The 16,725-nt window shown below is 48.6% G+C and overlaps 1 protein-coding gene across 1 annotated transcript; it reads left to right on the forward strand.

The window, feature by feature from the left end:
* Nucleotides 1–6,113: 6,113 nt before the first annotated feature.
* Nucleotides 6,114–8,091, forward strand: IFNL1 (interferon lambda 1). Its single transcript, XM_003735566.6, is given in 5 exon segments — nucleotides 6,114–6,434; nucleotides 6,777–6,854; nucleotides 7,535–7,684; nucleotides 7,788–7,871; nucleotides 7,966–8,091. Coding segments are annotated over 5 exon segments (609 nt in total). The 5' UTR covers nucleotides 6,114–6,263.
* Nucleotides 8,092–16,725: the final 8,634 nt, after the last annotated feature.

Genomic DNA, 16,725 nt, shown 5'->3' on the forward strand with positions numbered 1-16,725 from the left:
AAATATATATTGCCCAATAATTTCAATATTTGTATCATTTTAGTGTTGGCATCTATTGATTGGCTTTCCCCATTCTACTTGAGATTTTCCTGGTTCTTGAGATGATGAATATGAGTTATTTTCTCTAGTATCCTGGATTTTGAGACATTATATTATGAACTGCTGGTTTCTTTTTTAATCTTGTCATTGCTGAAGCAATCATCAGAGCTCTGTTCACACATTCCTGGTGTTAGTCACCTTACACAGTGACCAAATCACAAGTTTTGGGTAATTTGTTACATAGTAATTGTAAGCAGATGCACACAGACACACACACACACAAACAAGTCCATTTGCACATAAAAGAAATCGTCTACGTGTGCAGGTGTAATTCCTTTGCTCCTTGGGCCCCAGGACAACAGCAGAGTCAAAATGGCTGTGGGAATTAGAGTTGATAGAGCCCCCACCATAGTTTAGGTGACCTGAAGGCTGGGCTGTATATCTGTCTTAGTGCATTTGTGTCGCTATGAAGAAGGACCTGAGGCTGGGCTATTTATAATGAAAAGAGGCTTATTATGCTCATAGCTCTGCAGGCTGTATGAGATGCATGGCACTGGCGTCTGCTTCTGGTGAGGGCGTTGAGCTGCTTCCATTCAGGATGGAAGGCAAAGGGGAGCTGCATGTGCGGAGACCATGTGCCAAGAGAGGAAGCAAGAGAGATGAGAGGGGCCAGGCTGGTTTTAACAAGCAGCCCTTGTGGAACCTAGCAGAGTGAGGACTCACACATTACCTCAAGGATGGCACCAAACCATTCACAAAGGATCAGCCCCCCAGTGACCCAAATACCTCCCACTAAGCCCCACCTCCCAACATTGCCACACTGGGGATTAAACTTTTTTTTTTTGAGACAGAGTCTCACTCTGTCACCGAGGCTGGAGTGCAGTGGCATGATCTCAGCTTACTGCAGCCTCCACCTCCTGGGTTCAAGTGATTTTCTGCTTCAGCTTCCTGAGTAGCTGAGACTACAGGCATGTGACACCATGCCTGGCTAATTTTTTTGTATTTTTAATGGAGACAGGGTTTCACCATGTTGACCAGGCTGGTCTTGAACTCCTGACCTCAAGTGATCTGCCTGCCTTGGTCTCCCAAAGTGCTAGGATTACAGGCGTGAACCACCGCACCTGGCCAGGATTAAACTTCAGTATGAGATTTGGAGGGGACAAACATCCAAAGTTTAGTAACATCCCAGATGGCTCAGTCACATGGTTGGCAGTTGATTACAGTGGAAGTGGAAGCACAGTGTTTTCAGAGCCCTCTGGCATGGTACCCGGCCTCCCCCGAGCGATAGTCTCAAGAGAACCAAGCGGAAGATTCTTATCCTTTTCTGACTTCTCCTCAGAGTTTGTGCAGCACCTGCGGTTACACCTGAGCCACTAGGGCCAGCCCAGACTCAAGGGAAGGGGACAAATTCACTTCTCAATGGGGAAAGGGTCAAAGACTTTGAAAACATGTTTTTGGTTTCCGGTTTTTGTCGTGTTTTTTTTGCAAGTCTCACTCTGGCACTCAGGCTGAAGTGCAGTGGCACTGCAGCCTCAAGTTCCTGGGCTCCAGAGATCCTCCTGCCTCAGCTTCCTAAGTAGCTGGGACCACAGGCTCATGCTGCATGCTTGTGTTTTGTTGTTGCTTGTTTTGTTTTGCTGGTTTGTTTGTTTGAGACAGAGTCTCGCTCTGTCACCCAGAGTGAAGTGGCATGATCTTGGCTTACTAAAACCTCCACCTCCCGGGTTCAAGCAATTCTTGTTCCTCTGCCTCCCAAGTAACGCCACCATGCCTGGCTAATTTTTTGTAGTTTTAGTAGAGACAGGGTTTCACCATGTTGGTGGTGTTGGTGATTTCACCATCTGAGGTCACTCCTGACCTCAGATGATTTGCCCACCTTGGCCTCCCAAAGTGCTGGGATTACAGGCATGAGCCACCACACCTGGCCCCCTCCTTAAATTTTCATCCTGGTCCCCTAATTTGACCCACCCTACTTCCAGCCCCCAAAAGGCTATTGCTGTGAGCAGCTAGAGGTCATTTGTTCTGGGGATGCTGAGAAGATCAAGGAATCATGTAGAAGTGACCTAGAATTGACCCTCCAAGGAAAAGGATAGCTGCAGCATTTATTCAATTGCTTTCAGCCCTCACTGGTTGAGGATTGCTACTGGGGGAATCTATCCTGCTACTACCAGTCCATTCTGCATTCAGAGAATAGAAAGACCTCGGCCTCTGGCAGAGAAGCAGAAAGAGCCAAGCACATGAGATAGGAAACTGTCAGCCTGTGTGGCAACTGTCCACAGTAAACACAAGCTGAGGGGATACAGTAGGGGCATCAGCTGGTGTGCTACCATATATTCCAGAAAGCCTCCCACACAGAGGACAGGTGTCAGCTAGAGGCATCACTGGGGGAGTAGATAAGTAAAAGTGCTGCGGTTGTGTACACCATGAAATACGGTACAGCAGTCATAAACAGAAAACTTGATATACACAGCTGTGTGAAGAGATCTCAGAAGCAGTGTTAAGTTAAAAAAAAAAAAGAAAGAAGTAGAAGATTTATAACACAATCCTGCTTATGTAAATTGGAAACACATACACACACAAAATCACAAATTATAAAGATACATCTTTGCAGCTATTTATCAAGCGCATTATAGTGGGTGTCTGTGGGGGTGCAGTGGGAGTGGGAATTGGCAATGGGGGAGTAAAAGCCTTGGGGGGTCTTTCATGGGCCAATTGTGAACGTGTGTTATGATCTGAAGAGAATGATTAATAACTTTCTGTACCAAAGGGCTAAGAAAAAAAATAAAGGAGTGAAAAATATGAAATACCTACACATCAGAGCAGTTTCTTACCTGCTACACAATTATTATTACTGCAGGGACGATGACAGCAAGGCAACCAGACTCACCGCCCACCTTCTCTCCACACAGCCCCTCCAGTCCCCAGGAAATGCACTTGCCCCCAGCAAATCAGAAGCTTCCTTCCCCTTTCACGCTACTCCTTCCCCTTGAAAGGAGACAGAAAGGAGAAGTGGGCCTGTTACCCTCAGAGGTTCTCATCTTCTACTGGGCTGCATATGGAATAGGAAGCAAGTGCACAGGACTCTGATCATACCCCATCTCTGCCACTAGCTGGCTGTGGGACCTTAGGCAAGTCACTTTTTTTTCCTATGCCTCAGTTATCTCACCAGTAAAATGGGCATGATTATTGTATTAGTCAGGGTTCTCCAGAGAGACAGAACCAATAGGATGGGTGGATGGATGAATAGATAAATAGATGATAGATAGATCAGATAGACAGATAAATAGACAGATAATAGCTGGATACAGTGGCTCACATCTGTAATCCCAGCGCTTTGGGAGGCCAAGGCAGGTGGATCACTTGAGGCCAAGAGTTCAAGACTGGCCTGGCCAACATGGCAAAATCCCACCCCTACAAAAATTAGCCAGGTGAGGTGGTGGGCACCTGTAATCCCAGCCACTTGGGAAGCTGAGGCAGAGAACCGCTTGAACCCTAGAGGCAGAGGTTGCAGTGAGCCAAGATTGTGCCATTGCCGTCTAGCCTGGGTGCCAGAGCAAAATTCTGTCTCAAAAAAAAAAAAAAAAACCCAGATAAAGATGGCTGGGCACAGTGGCTCACACCTGTAATCACAACACTTTGGGAGGCCAAGGTGTATGAATCACCAGAGGCCAGGAGTTCGAGACCAGCCTGGCCAACATGGTAAAACCCCGTCTCTACTCAAAATACAAAATATTGGCCAGACATGGTGGCCTGTAATCCCAGTACTTGGGAGGCTGAAGCAGGAGAATCACTTTAACCTAAGAGATAGAGGCTGCAGTGAGCTGAGATCTCGCCATCCATCGCACTCCAGTCTGAGCAACAGTAGTGAAACTCCGTCTCAAAAAATAATATAGATTGATTATTAGATGATAAATGATACATAAACAGACTAGATATCTAGAGAGATAGACTAGCTACATAGATGATTGACAGATTAGATAGATATAGATACATATAAAAGATGATAGATGATAGAGATAGAGAGCTAGAAGATTAGATATAGATAGATAGATAGATAGATAGATAGATAGATAGATAGGAATTTATTAGGGGAATTGGCTCAGACAATTATGGAGGCTAAGAAGTTCCCCAACAGGCCATCTGCAAGCTGGAGAACTAGGGAAGACTGTGGTGCAGTTCAGTTCAAGAACAAAAGCCTCAGGACTTGGGAGACAGCTGGTGCGAGTCCCAGCATTTTATTTATTTATTTATTTATTTATGAGACGGAGCGTTGCTCTGTCACCCAGGCTGGAGTGCAGTGGCATGATCTCAGCTCACTGCAGCCTCTGCCTCCAGGGTTCAAGCGATTCTCCTGCCTCAGCCTCCCGAGTAGCTGGGACTACAGGCATGTGCCACCACATCTGGCTAATTTTTGTGCTTTTAGTAGAGACAGGGTTTCACCATGTTGGCCAGGCTGGTCTCAAACTTCTGACCTCAAGTGATCTGCCTGCCTCAGCCTCCCAAAGTGCTGGGATTACAGGCGTGAGTCACTGTACCGGGGCTGCAAGTCCCAGCAATCAGAGGCCAGAGAGCCTGGAGTTCTGATGTTCAAGGGCAGATGCAGTGTGTTCCAGCTCATAAGAGAGAGCAAATTCACCTTTCCTCCACCTTTTTGTTCTATTCAGGTCCTCGGCCGATTGGATGGTGCCACCACATTCAGTAACAATGGGTCTTCCTTACTCAGTCCACTGAGTCAAATGCCAGTCTCTTCTGGAAGCACCTCAGAGTCATACCCAGAATTAACGTGTCACCAGCTATCTGGTAAACTTAACCAGTCAAGGTGACACCTAAAATTAACCATCATAATCATAAAAATAACTACTCAGAGAAACATTAGGAGCATGAACTGAGTTAGTTAATGGGACAATCTTAAACCAGTGGCAGAAGCTCCCTCTTGGATGGGAGCAGTGGCTCGTGCCTCTAATCCTAGCACTTTAGAAGGCTGAAGCAGGAGGATGACTTGAGGCCAGGAGTTCAAGACCAGCCTGGGCAACACAGTGAGATCCCCATCTCTACAAAAATAAATAAATAAGTAAATAATAAATAATAAAATACGGTGGTGGCTCACAACTGTAATCCCAGCACTTTGGGAGGCTAAAGCGGGTGGATCACCTGAGGTCAGGAGTTCGAGACCAGCCTGGCCAACATGGTGAAACCCTGTCTCTACTAAAAATACAAAAATTACCTGGGTGTGGTGGCACACACCTATAATCCCAGCTACTTAGGAGGCTGAGACAGGAGAATCGCTTGAACCCAGGAGGCAGAGGTTGCAGTGAGCCAAGATTGCGCCATTGCATTCCAGCCTGGTCAACAAGAGTGAAACTCCGTCTTCAAAAAATAATAATGATAGCCAGGTGCAGTGGCTCATGCCTGTAATCTCAGCACTTTGGGAGGCTGAGGCAGGTCAGGAGGTCAGGAGATCAAGACCATCCTGGCAAACATGGTGAAACCCTGTCTCTACTAAAAATACAAAAATTAGCGGGGTGTGGTGGCGCATGCCTATAATCCCAGCTACTCAGGAGGCTGAGACAGGAGATTAGTTTGAACCTGGGAGGCAAAGGTTGCAGTGAGGCGATATTGCACCACTGCACCCCAGCCTAGTGACAGAGCGAGACGTCTCAAAAAAAAAAAAATAATAATAACAATAAAATTTAAAAAGAAGCTTTTTTTTTGGAAACAGGATCTCACTCTGTTGCCCAGGCTGGAGTGCAGTGGCACAATCTTGTCTCACTGCAACCTCCGCCTCCCAGGTTCAAACTAATCTCCTGTCTCAGCCTCCTGAGTAGCTGGGATCACAGGTGCAGGCCACCACACCTGGCTAATTCAAAATAACAAAGAAGTTTTCTCCCTGCCACTTAGGTAGCCTTATCCATAACCTCAGCCTCCCTCAGGGACTTCCTGAGGCCAGGTGCCTGAGAGCCACCCAGGGAGTAAGAAATTTACTTTCTCTTTCCTTTCTGATGCAGCTCCCACCTCATTTACCCCCCACCCACACCTGTTCCCTCACCAGGCTCCCAGAGTGGCCCCACCCACTCATGCCTTTAAAGTCAAAGTGGAAATTCTCATTTCCAATTACCTTTTCACTTTACATACATCATCCCGGATTGCTCATCTTGGGCATTGCTCATTCATTTCCCGGCTAAAAAGCAGAGCCATGCCGCTGGGGAAGCAGTTGCGATTTAGCCATGGCTGCAGCTTGGATCGTGGTGCTGGTGACTTTGGTGCTAGGTTTGGCTGTGGCAGGCTCTGTCTCCACTTCCAAGCCCATCACTACTGGGAAGGGCTGCCACATTGACAGGTACAAATCTCTGCCACCGCAGGAGCTAGCGAGCTTCAAGAAGGCCAGGGATGCCTTGGTAAGTGCCTGTTGCTATGCGCTAACCTCCACTAGTGTCTGCTAATGTGGGCTAGCCTCTAGCCTTCCAACTATGGTGAACCTGTATCCTTCCTGCACTGGGTTAAACCCATGCTGTCAGACCAACTTCATCTTTGCTGCTATGAGCTAGCTTCCAGCCCTCCTGCTGTGGGCTAACCTCTGCCCTGCTACTGTGGGCTAACCTCTAGCCTTCCAACAATGGCGAACTTCTATCTTTTCTGCACTGGGTTAAACCCATGCTGTCAGGCCAATTTCATCCTTGCTGCTATGAGCTAGCTTCCAGCCATCCTGCTGTGGGCTAACCACTACCCTTGCTCTCTAGGAAGAGTCATTCAAGCTGAAAGACTGGAATTGCACCTCTCCTGTCTTCCCCAGGAATTGGGACCTGCGGCTGCTCCAGGTGAGCTGGAAGTCAGGCCACCTTCACCCTTACCTTGACCCTCTCCCCTATCTCCTTAAGTGGCCCCTCAGCCTTCTTCATTTCCCGTGTCCCCCTCTCTTCCTTCTTGGTGCCCAGGCTGGAGTGCAATGGCGCAATCTCGGCTCATCACAACCTCCGCCTCTCAGGTTCAAGCGATTCCCCTGCCTGAACTTCCCAAGTAGCTGGGATTACAGGCGCCCGCCACCACACCCAGCTAACTTTAGTATTTTTATTAGAGATGGGGTTTCATCATGTTAGCCAGGCTGGTCTTGAACTCCTGAGCTCAGGTGATTCACCTGCCTCAGCCTCCCAAAGTGCTGGGATTACAGACGTGAGCCACCAGGTCCAGCCCCACCCTACTTCTCTGAGCATGTAACTGTCCCTCCCACTGCACTCCAAACCTGTTTTCTCTTCACCCGTCCCAGCAACCCCCTGAAGTCCCCTTTCATTTATCTGCATTTCACTTATCCCCTCACCTGCCTCCTTGACCTTCCTGCCTCACCTGTATCCTTCCTCATGTCTTCTCCCTCTGTCTCCTTCTCCCCAGACCCCACATCTGTCCCCAACACATGCACCGAGTCACCGACCCTCCCTGGGACTGCCTACCTGTCCCTGCTAACTGAACCTTCCCTCACCTGCTCTTTCTCACCTCTTCTCAGGTGAGGGAGCGCCTCGTGGCCTTGGAGGCTGAGCTGGCCCTGACACTGGAAGTTCTGGAGGCCACTGCTGACAATGACACGGCCTTGGGGGACGTCCTGGACCAGCCTCTTCACACCCTGCACCACATCCTCTCCCAGCTCCGGGCCTGTGTGAGTCCCCGGAGCCCAGACACCCAGGTCTGTGGGCTCTGAGCAGCGGCTTCCCCTGTACTAGGCCAGCGCTATCTCACACACCACCCTCCTCTGCACACAGGTCCAGCCTCAGCCCACGGCAGGGCCCAGGCCCCAGGGTCGCCTCCACCATTGGCTGCACCGGCTCCAGGATGCCCCGAAAAAGGTAAGTGACCCAGGAGGGGAGGGACCGGGGTCTAGGGAGCCACTGGGAGCCCAGATCCTGGACAGCCCCTGACCCATCCCCTCCTCCCCTGCAGGAGTCCCCTGGCTGCCTCGAGGCCTCTGTCACCTTCAACCTCTTCCGGCTCCTCACACGGGACCTGCATTGTGTCGCCAGTGGTGACCTGTGACTGAGAACCTCGACCCACCCCGAGTCCACCTGACACCCCACACCTTATTTATTTATGTGCTGAGCCTCCCTCCTTCCTTAAATTATTTCCTCTCACCCTTTATTTATGAAGCTGCAGCCCTGACTGAGACCTAGGGCTGAGTTTATGGTTTTACTTTTATACATTACGCATCAATAAACAGCAAGGAATTAAAACCCTCTGTGATAGGTGAATCTTGAGTGTGTGTGTGATTGTGGGTCTGTGACTGGTTGTGTGTATTTGTGTGTGCCTGACTTCTGTGACTGTGTGTGTATCTGTATGCATGGGTGTCGGCCTGAACTTGAGCCATACGAAGGTACAGAGCTGTGAGTGTTCGTGCCCACATGTGTGCAAGTATGTGCTCGTACTGCCAGGCACGGTGGCTCATGCCTGTAATCCCAGCACTTTGAGAGGCCAAGACAGGCAGATCACTTGAGGTCAGGAGTTCAAGACCAGCCTAGCCAACATGGTTAAACCCGGTGTTTCACCATGAAAAGGAAAGGAAAGGAAGGGAAGGGAAAAGGAAAGGGAAGGAAAGGAAAGGGAAGGAAGAAGGAAAGGGAAGGGAAGAAGGAAGGAAGATAGAGGGAGGGAAAAGGAAAAGAAAAGAAGAAAAAGAAAAGCTCTCAGGATGCTACAACCTGGCACCTAACCACAGTGCTGTGAGAAGCTCGGACATACAGAGAGGCCACAAATCCGTGCTCCATAGGATAATCGCAGCACAGCTTTTGAATTATCCCAGCTCAGGAAGCAGACATGTGCATGAAGAAGCACTTAGATAACTCTAGGTCCCAGCTGGAGTACAGAGCATCACCACTGGGCTCTGATTAAGTTCCTGACCCACAGAAACTGTGAGCATAATATTTGTTTTATGCCACTGAGTTTGGTTTGTTATAAGGCAATATTGGGACAGTGAGACAGCCATCAGTCCATCACAATTCACTGTGAGGTGGGTCATGAGAAATTTATTACCAAAAGTAACCCATCAAAGTTTCTTTTTTGGGTTGGGGAGAGGGGAATAGGGTCTGGCTCTGGCGCCCAGGCTGGAGCACAGTGGCGCGATCTGCGATCTGTCTCAGATACTGCAACCCCCACCTCCCAGTTTCAAACCGTCCTCCCAGCTCAGCTTTCCCAGCAGCTGGGACTAAAGGTGTGTGCCTCCACGCCCGCCTAGTTTTTGTATTTGTTGTAGAAATGGGGTTTTGTCATGTTGCCCAGACTGGTGTCGAATTCCTGGACTCAAGCAATCCTCCTGCCTCGGCCTCCCAAAGTGCTAGGACTACAGGCGTGAGCCACCGCAGCAGCCCCACCACAGTTTCTGAATGGTTGACTTTTGTCACGATAGGGATTTCAGAATGGAATTCTATTCTGTGATTCTATGAATCTCACTTCTTTGCATTCTTTGTTGTGTGTGTTTGATGGTTTGTGACGGAGTCTCGCTCTGTTGCCCAGGCTGGAGTGCAATGTCAGCTCACTGCAACCTTCGCCTCCTGGGTTCAAGCCATTTTCCTGCCTCAGCCTCCTGAGTAGCTGGGACTACAGGTGCGTGCCATCACTCCCAGCCAATTTTTGTCTTTTTACTAGAGATGAGGTTTCACTACATTGGCCAGGCTGGTCTCGTACTCCTGGCCTCAAGTGATCCTCCCACCTCAGCCCCCCAAAGTGCTGGAATTACCAGCATAACCCACCACGCCCAGCCTCCTTTGCATTCTTGAGTATTTTCTTGATTAGGAATCAGAGGGCTGGAGAACAGCCATACACAAAAAAATTACACACAACCCACAGGCAAAAACTGAAGCACCCCTCTTGATAACCAAAAACAAGTTAAATGTGGCCGGGTGCGGTGGCTCACACCTGTAATCCCAGCACTTTAGGAGGCCTAGGTGGGAGGATTGCTTGAGCACAGGAGTTAGAGACCAGCCCGGGCAACACAGCGACCTCGTCTCAACAAAAATAATTAAAAATTAGGTAGGTGTGGAGGCACGTGCCTGTAGCCCCAGTCCCAGGAGAATTGAAGAGGTTGAGGCTGCAGTGAGCCACAATCTTGCCACTGCACTCTAGCCTGGGCGACAAAGTAAGACTGTCACAAAAAATAAAAAATCAACGTGGAAAATTTTTAACCAAAAAAAAATGAACTAAAAAAATTTATTTGTAAATTAAAAAGAATTTTACACACAACCTCACAGCCATTCCCTCTATATCATAGAGTCTATGACTAGCAGAACCTCAGTTCAGGTAGGGGGCAGCATAGTGCCCAGCCCGGGACATGAATTTCTGTCCCTTTTGCCTGCTACCTGCTTTCCCAGGCTCCCTCACAGCTCAGAGTGGACATGCAACTAAGGGCTGCTTTTTTTTTTTTTTTTGAGATGGAATCTCACTCTGTTGCCCAGGCTGGAGTCCAGTAGCGTGATCTCGGCTCACCTCAATCTCCGCCTCCTGGGTTCAAGCGATTCTTGTGGTGCCTCAGCCTGCTGAGTAGCTAAGATTACAGGTGCTGGGATTACAGACGTGAGCCACCACACCTGGCCTACTAAGGGCTTCTTAAATAAATTAATTTATGCCAGGTGCAGTGGCTCACTCCTGTAATCCTAGCACTTTGGGAGGCTAAGGCGGGTGGATCATGAGGTCAGGAGATGGAGATATCCTGGCTAACACAGTGAAATTCCGTCTCTACCAAAAACACAAAAAATTAGCCAGGTGTGGTGGCATGCGCCTGTAGTCCCAGCTACTCGGAAGGCTGAGGCAGGAGAATAGCTGGAATCTGGGAAGCAGAAGTTGCAGTGAGCCGAGATTGTGCTGTTGCACTCCAGCCTGGGCGACAGAGCAAGACTCCATCTAAAAAAGTAACAGAGCCTGGCAAAGGGTGAGTCCCATCCATGTGTTTGCTGCTGTTACTCTTATTATTTTAACATATTTTTCTTCCTCAATACAAAGAGAACTCTTTCCCCCTTGCTCCCTTCCTTCCTGCTTAGTTCATTGATAGGAAGATGTAAGACCCGGAGCTATGGCAGCCATTCTGTGACCAGAAGGTAACAAGTTGAGGGTGTGAAGCTATCATTCTGAGGAAGGTAGAAGACGGGGTCCTTGCTGATATTAACAAGGCTTTGCACCAAACCCCACAATCCCCTAACGCCAGACTTACTCTCAGATGACATCACTGAATGCCTTTATTGCTTAAGTCATGTTAATTGGATTTTTCTGTTTCTTGCAGCCAAATGTATCCCCACAAATTCATCTCTGCATGGCCAGCACTGAACCCAGAGAAGGTGGTCAATTAATATTTCATAAAAATTTTAATCATATAGGACATGTCTCAGCCCAGGCATATGAGCCTCTTCAATTATGAATGCTGCAATGGAAAAAAAAAAAAAACAAGGTTGCAAATCTCTCTTGGAGATGCCAAGGCCTCAGAGAAGAGATTTTGAACTGGATATATTTTGGTTTTGCCTGACCAGCATCCATTACTCCTGGTAACAGCCCCTCAATTTTCCTTTAGAAATGACCTCCTTTCCCACTCCCTCAAATGGCGGGACACATGACTCCAATTCTATCGATTAGAGCAAGCGCTCCATCTCCAGAGTGAAGTAGCAAGCCTTCCCTCGTCCTCTCTTGTGATGGCCTTTGCTTAAGTGGTTCCCTCTGCTCAGGACAGTTCCCATCACTCTCCCCTTACCACGCCTTCACCTGGGTCATTTCTACAATATCACCTTCTCCTCCAAAACTTCTGTATACTACACCAGGATTTCTATTGCTTTTATTTATTTATTTATTTATTTTACTTATTTACTTTATTTATTTTGAGACAGAGTCTCGCTCTGTCACCCAGGCTGGAGTGCAGTGGCACAATCTGGGCTCACTGCAACCTCCACTTCCGAGTTCAAGTGATTCTCCTGCCTCAGCCTCCTGAGTAGTAGCTGGGATTACAGGTGCCTGGGTAATTTTTCGTATTTGTAGTAGAGATGGGGTTTCACCATGTTAGCCAGGATGGTCTCAATCTCCTGACCTCGTGATCTGCCCGCCTCTGCCTCCCAAATTGCTGGGATTGCAGGCATGAGCCATCGCGCCCGGCCTGTTTTACTTTGTTTTGTTTTTGAGACAGAGTCTTGTTCTGTTGCCCAGGCTGGAGTGCAATGGTACAATCTCGGCTCACTGCCATCTCCGCCTCCCAGGTTCAAGCAATTCTCCTGCCTCAGCCTCCAGAGTCGGTGGAACTACAAGTGCCCGCCACCATGTGCAGCGAATTTTTGTACTTTTAGTAGAGAAAGGGTTTGGCTGTATTGGCCAGGCTGGTCTCAAACTCCTGACCTCAGGTGATCTGCCCGCCTCCGCCTCCCAAAGTGCTGGGATTACAGGCATGAGCCACCACACCTGGGCTCTTTTGCTTTTATATGCTCAACAGGCTTTCTTATTTTTTTTTTTTTCTTTTTGAGCATATAACAGCAACAAGCTTTCTTTGTTTTCATTTTTGTTTGTTTTAAGCAACAAGGTCTTGCTCTGCCATCCAGGCTGGAGTGCAGGGGCTCAATCATAGCTCACTACTGCCTCAGACTCCTGGACTCAAGGAACCTTCCCACCTCAGCCTCCTGAGTAGCTGGGACTACAGGTACATGCCACCAGGCTTGGCTAATTTTTTATTTTTTACTTTTATTTTTGTAGAGACAGTCTCGCTATGTTGCCCAGGCTGGCCTCCAGCTCCTAGCCTCAAGTGATCCTCCCACCTTGGCCTCCCAAAGTGTTGGGATTATAGGTATGAGCCACCACACCCAGCCAACAATATGTCTTATCCTACATTTTTGTTGGTATTAGCTTCAACCACATGTAATTGCCAATACTCTATAATGTCTGACCTACAAAAACCGCAAGTTCATACGGTTCAACCTAATATTTAGCAATCCCCCTCTTCTCAGGATATACAACCTGGACATAGGACCCACCTACACCAACCTGGCCAATCAAAGCATTCCATTTATTCCCATGGATGCCACAATCAGTGCAGGGGTTCCCATGGGACCACAGTCAGGCCAATCAGGGCCCTTCCCTGGGATTTTTCTTTTAGGACTAGAGATTCTGCCATTTTATCTCTGGGCTCAGGAAAGATTGAGTCTGTGTCTGTAAGTAAATGACCATTTTCCTCACCACAGGCAATTGGAAGGGATAAATCTGAGCTGAGAGAAGCAGAGAGGAGAGATGCATGAGGAGGGTGTCTTAGTGGGGTCGAGTCTGGGTTCCTTTCTCTAAAGCCCTGTTCCTTGTAGCTTTGCACACCCCCACCCCACTTTCTTTAATTTTTTTTTTTTTTTTTTTTTTTTTTTTGAGACGGAGTCTTGCTCTGTCACCCAGGCTGGAGTACAGTGGTATAATCTCAGCTCACTGCAACCTCCACCTTCCGGGTTCAAGCAATTCTCCTGTTTCAGCCTCCCAAAGTAGCTGGCATCACAGGTGGCCACCACCACACCCAGCTAATTTTTGTAGTTTTAGTAGAGACGGGGTTCCACCACATTGGGCAGCCTGGTCTCAAACTCCTGACCTCAGGCGACCCCCCCTGCCTCAGACTCCCAAAGTGCTGGGATTATAGGTGTAAGCCACTGCACTCAGTCTTTAATTTTGTTTTAGAGACAGGGTCTCACTATGTTTCCAAGGCTGGTCTTGAACTCCTGGACTCAAGCGATCCTCCCACCTTGGTCTCCCAAAGTGCTGGGATTACAGATTTTAGCCACTGTTCTGAAGATAGGCATACCTCACCCCAAAGCTAGGGTCTCCGTGGAAATCAGACCACATACCGCCCCTGGCGAAGACCCTTCATTGGCTTCCCACAGCTCCGAAGAGTAACATGTTAACTCTTGACCACACCTCATAAAGTTCTGTAGCACTTGCTTGCTTTTCCCACCTCCCTTCTCTCATTCTCCTCCCTTCAGTCCAGACACACTGCCTCCAACACATCAAGCACACGACTTCCTAAGGTCCTTTGCATATGCTGTTCCCTTCGCCTGGAATGCTTTTCCCTGCTTTTCTCACAATGAATGTATTTAGCTCCAACATCGCCCTCCTCAACGCCGCCCCTAAAGTAGGCCCCGAAGTCATTCTCTGTGCCATCATGCTTTTTTCATTCTTGGCGTAGTGTTTATTTACCACTGGAATGCACTGTTTACTTATTTGTTTTTGTTTGTTTATTGGGTCTCGCTCTGTCACTCACACAGGCTGGAGTGCAGTGATGCGATCAAGGCTCATTGCAACGTCAACCTCCTGAACTCATTTAATTGCTTATTTGTTTATTTCTCCTCTCTAGAATATAGGCACCATGGCCAGGCACAGTGACTCACACCTGTAATCCCAGCACTTTGGGAGGCTGAAGCGGGCGGATCACTGAGGTCGGGAGTTCAAGACCAGCCTGACCAACATGGAGAAACCCCATCTCTAGTAAACATATAAAATCACCCAGGCATGGTGGCGCATGCCTGTAATCCCAGCTACTCAGGAGGCTGAGCCAGGAGAACCACTTGAATCCGGGAGGTGGAGGTTGCAGTGAGCCGAGATCACGCCATTGCACTCCAGCCTGGGCAACAAGATGAAACTCCGTCTCAGAAAAGAAAAGAGTGTAGGCATCATGGAGCAGGGCTTTCTCGTTTTGTTTCATCTATTTTGTTCACTGCAATAGCCCCTACATGGGACCAGATACATAATACGGGCTCAATAAGGCTTTATCAAGTGAATGAGAGACAGTATCCCCATGGTCCCATGTGCAGGTTGGAGGCAGAGCTTTCCGGTCATGGCCCTGCTGTTAACTGGCTTTGTGATCTCAGGCAGGCTCCTTAATGTCTCTGAGCTTCAGTTTTCTCATCTTGGAAACTGTGCACACACTGCATGTATCTGTGCAGGCTTTAAATGCAGTCATGCTTGTTACCGGAGTAACTATTTCCCGACCATCATGTGCCATGCACTGTGTTGCATGCTTTTTTTTTTGGAGTGCAGTGGCACGATCTTGGCCCCTTCTGCCTCCCAGGTTCAAGCAATTCTCCTGCCTAAGCCTCCCGAGTAGCTGGGATTACAGGTGTGCACCACCACGCCCAGCTAATATTTGTATTTTCAGGAGAGACGGCATTTTACCACGTTGGTCAGGCTGGTCTTGAACTCCTGACCTCGTGATCTGCCAGCCTCGGCCTCCCAAAGTGCTGGGATTACAGGCGTGAGCCGCTGCACCTGATGGGTTGCATGCTCTTTATCCATGCACCAGGGAGGGTTTGGGAGCGCTGCCGTGGCATGAGGGTGGCTGGGCCCCTGGTCGAGGAAGCCTCCTGGCCTGTGATTCTCTGGCGCCTCTGTCCTAGCTGCCTCCCACCCTGTCTGCCTATATCCATCCCCCTCCCTCCTGCTCTGTTTCTATTTCTGTCTTTCTCTCCTCCTCCCCTGGCCTCAGGGGGCCCCTGGCTGGCAAGAAGCCTTCCTCCTCCTTCCCCGGGATCAGGAAGGCATTGTCACTGCAGGGCCCCTGCAAGGGCTGGGATGTCTGTCCCTCTCCTCCCCCCAGCCAGCTTTCCTTCCCCAGCCACAGCCCTCAGCCTCACCTGAGAAACTTTCTTCCCACGCCATCCTCCATGCCCTCGACCGACTTCTTCACCAGGGTCCCTCAGATTCCAGGCACAGCCACACAAGAGCTCTTATCCCTGTGCTCACCAGGCTGGCTGTGGATATCCAAGCTTGGCTAAGGTCATGGGGGCCATTCCCCAGCCTCTGGACACAGACTCCAGAGGCGGCATGGTATAGGGGTACAATCAAACTTCCAGCTCTCCTGTTTATTCATGTGGGGGATGGAGGGACTTGGGCAAGGGACTTCATCTCTCTGTGGTTCAGGTTCTTGTCTGTAAAATGGGACCAAGGATATCTACCCTACCCCATTGAGTTGTGGGGTCTCAGAGGATGGAATGAATATTCAGTAACTGCTCAGCAGTAGTAGTTCAGGGAATGTCACCTGAAATATGGCACCCTGCTTTGCTGATTATCTTAAATACACTTCCAGATCAGCAGATGCTGGAAGAGGCTCTCTTCTGATATCTTCTTATCTGCCTAAAGACCAGACCCACCAAAAAGAACACAATTGCCTTCTGTCCTCTCCCTGACATTTCATTGTCTTTAACGGGAAAAAAAAAGACAGAGAAATATAACCACATCTGGATGGACTTTGTCGCAAGAAATTATCTGGCAGGCTCAAATTCCAGAGACATTTACAAGCTAATTTCTCTCTCTCGGATCCATTCATTTTCTCAAAAATCATTTACTACCCCTCAAAATTGCCTACTTTTCCCCATCTCCCCTGTCCCTATGAAGAAAGGCATAGAAGCATCTAAACTTCACTGGGTTATTGGGTAATGGCTTTCCTGTGATTTTTCCCCAGCACATGTTAATAACCTCCACATGCCTTTTCTCCTGTTAATCTGTCTATTGTCAGCCCATTCCAGTGAAATTTCAGAGAGTGGAGGAGAAGCTGCCTTTTCACCTCTACAGTACAGCCTCAGAAGTCAATCTGCCCGCCTCTTTAAATCCCAGTTTTGCCATCTTGGGCCAGTTATTTAACTTTTCTGGGCTGAAATTCCCTCATCTGGAAAACAGGATAATAATACCAATGTCCAAGTGTTGCCGTGAGAATTAAATGAC

This window comes from Callithrix jacchus, chromosome 22 (genome assembly GCF_049354715.1).
Source record: "Callithrix jacchus isolate 240 chromosome 22, calJac240_pri, whole genome shotgun sequence".
NCBI classification, from domain to species: domain Eukaryota; kingdom Metazoa; phylum Chordata; class Mammalia; order Primates; family Cebidae; genus Callithrix; species Callithrix jacchus.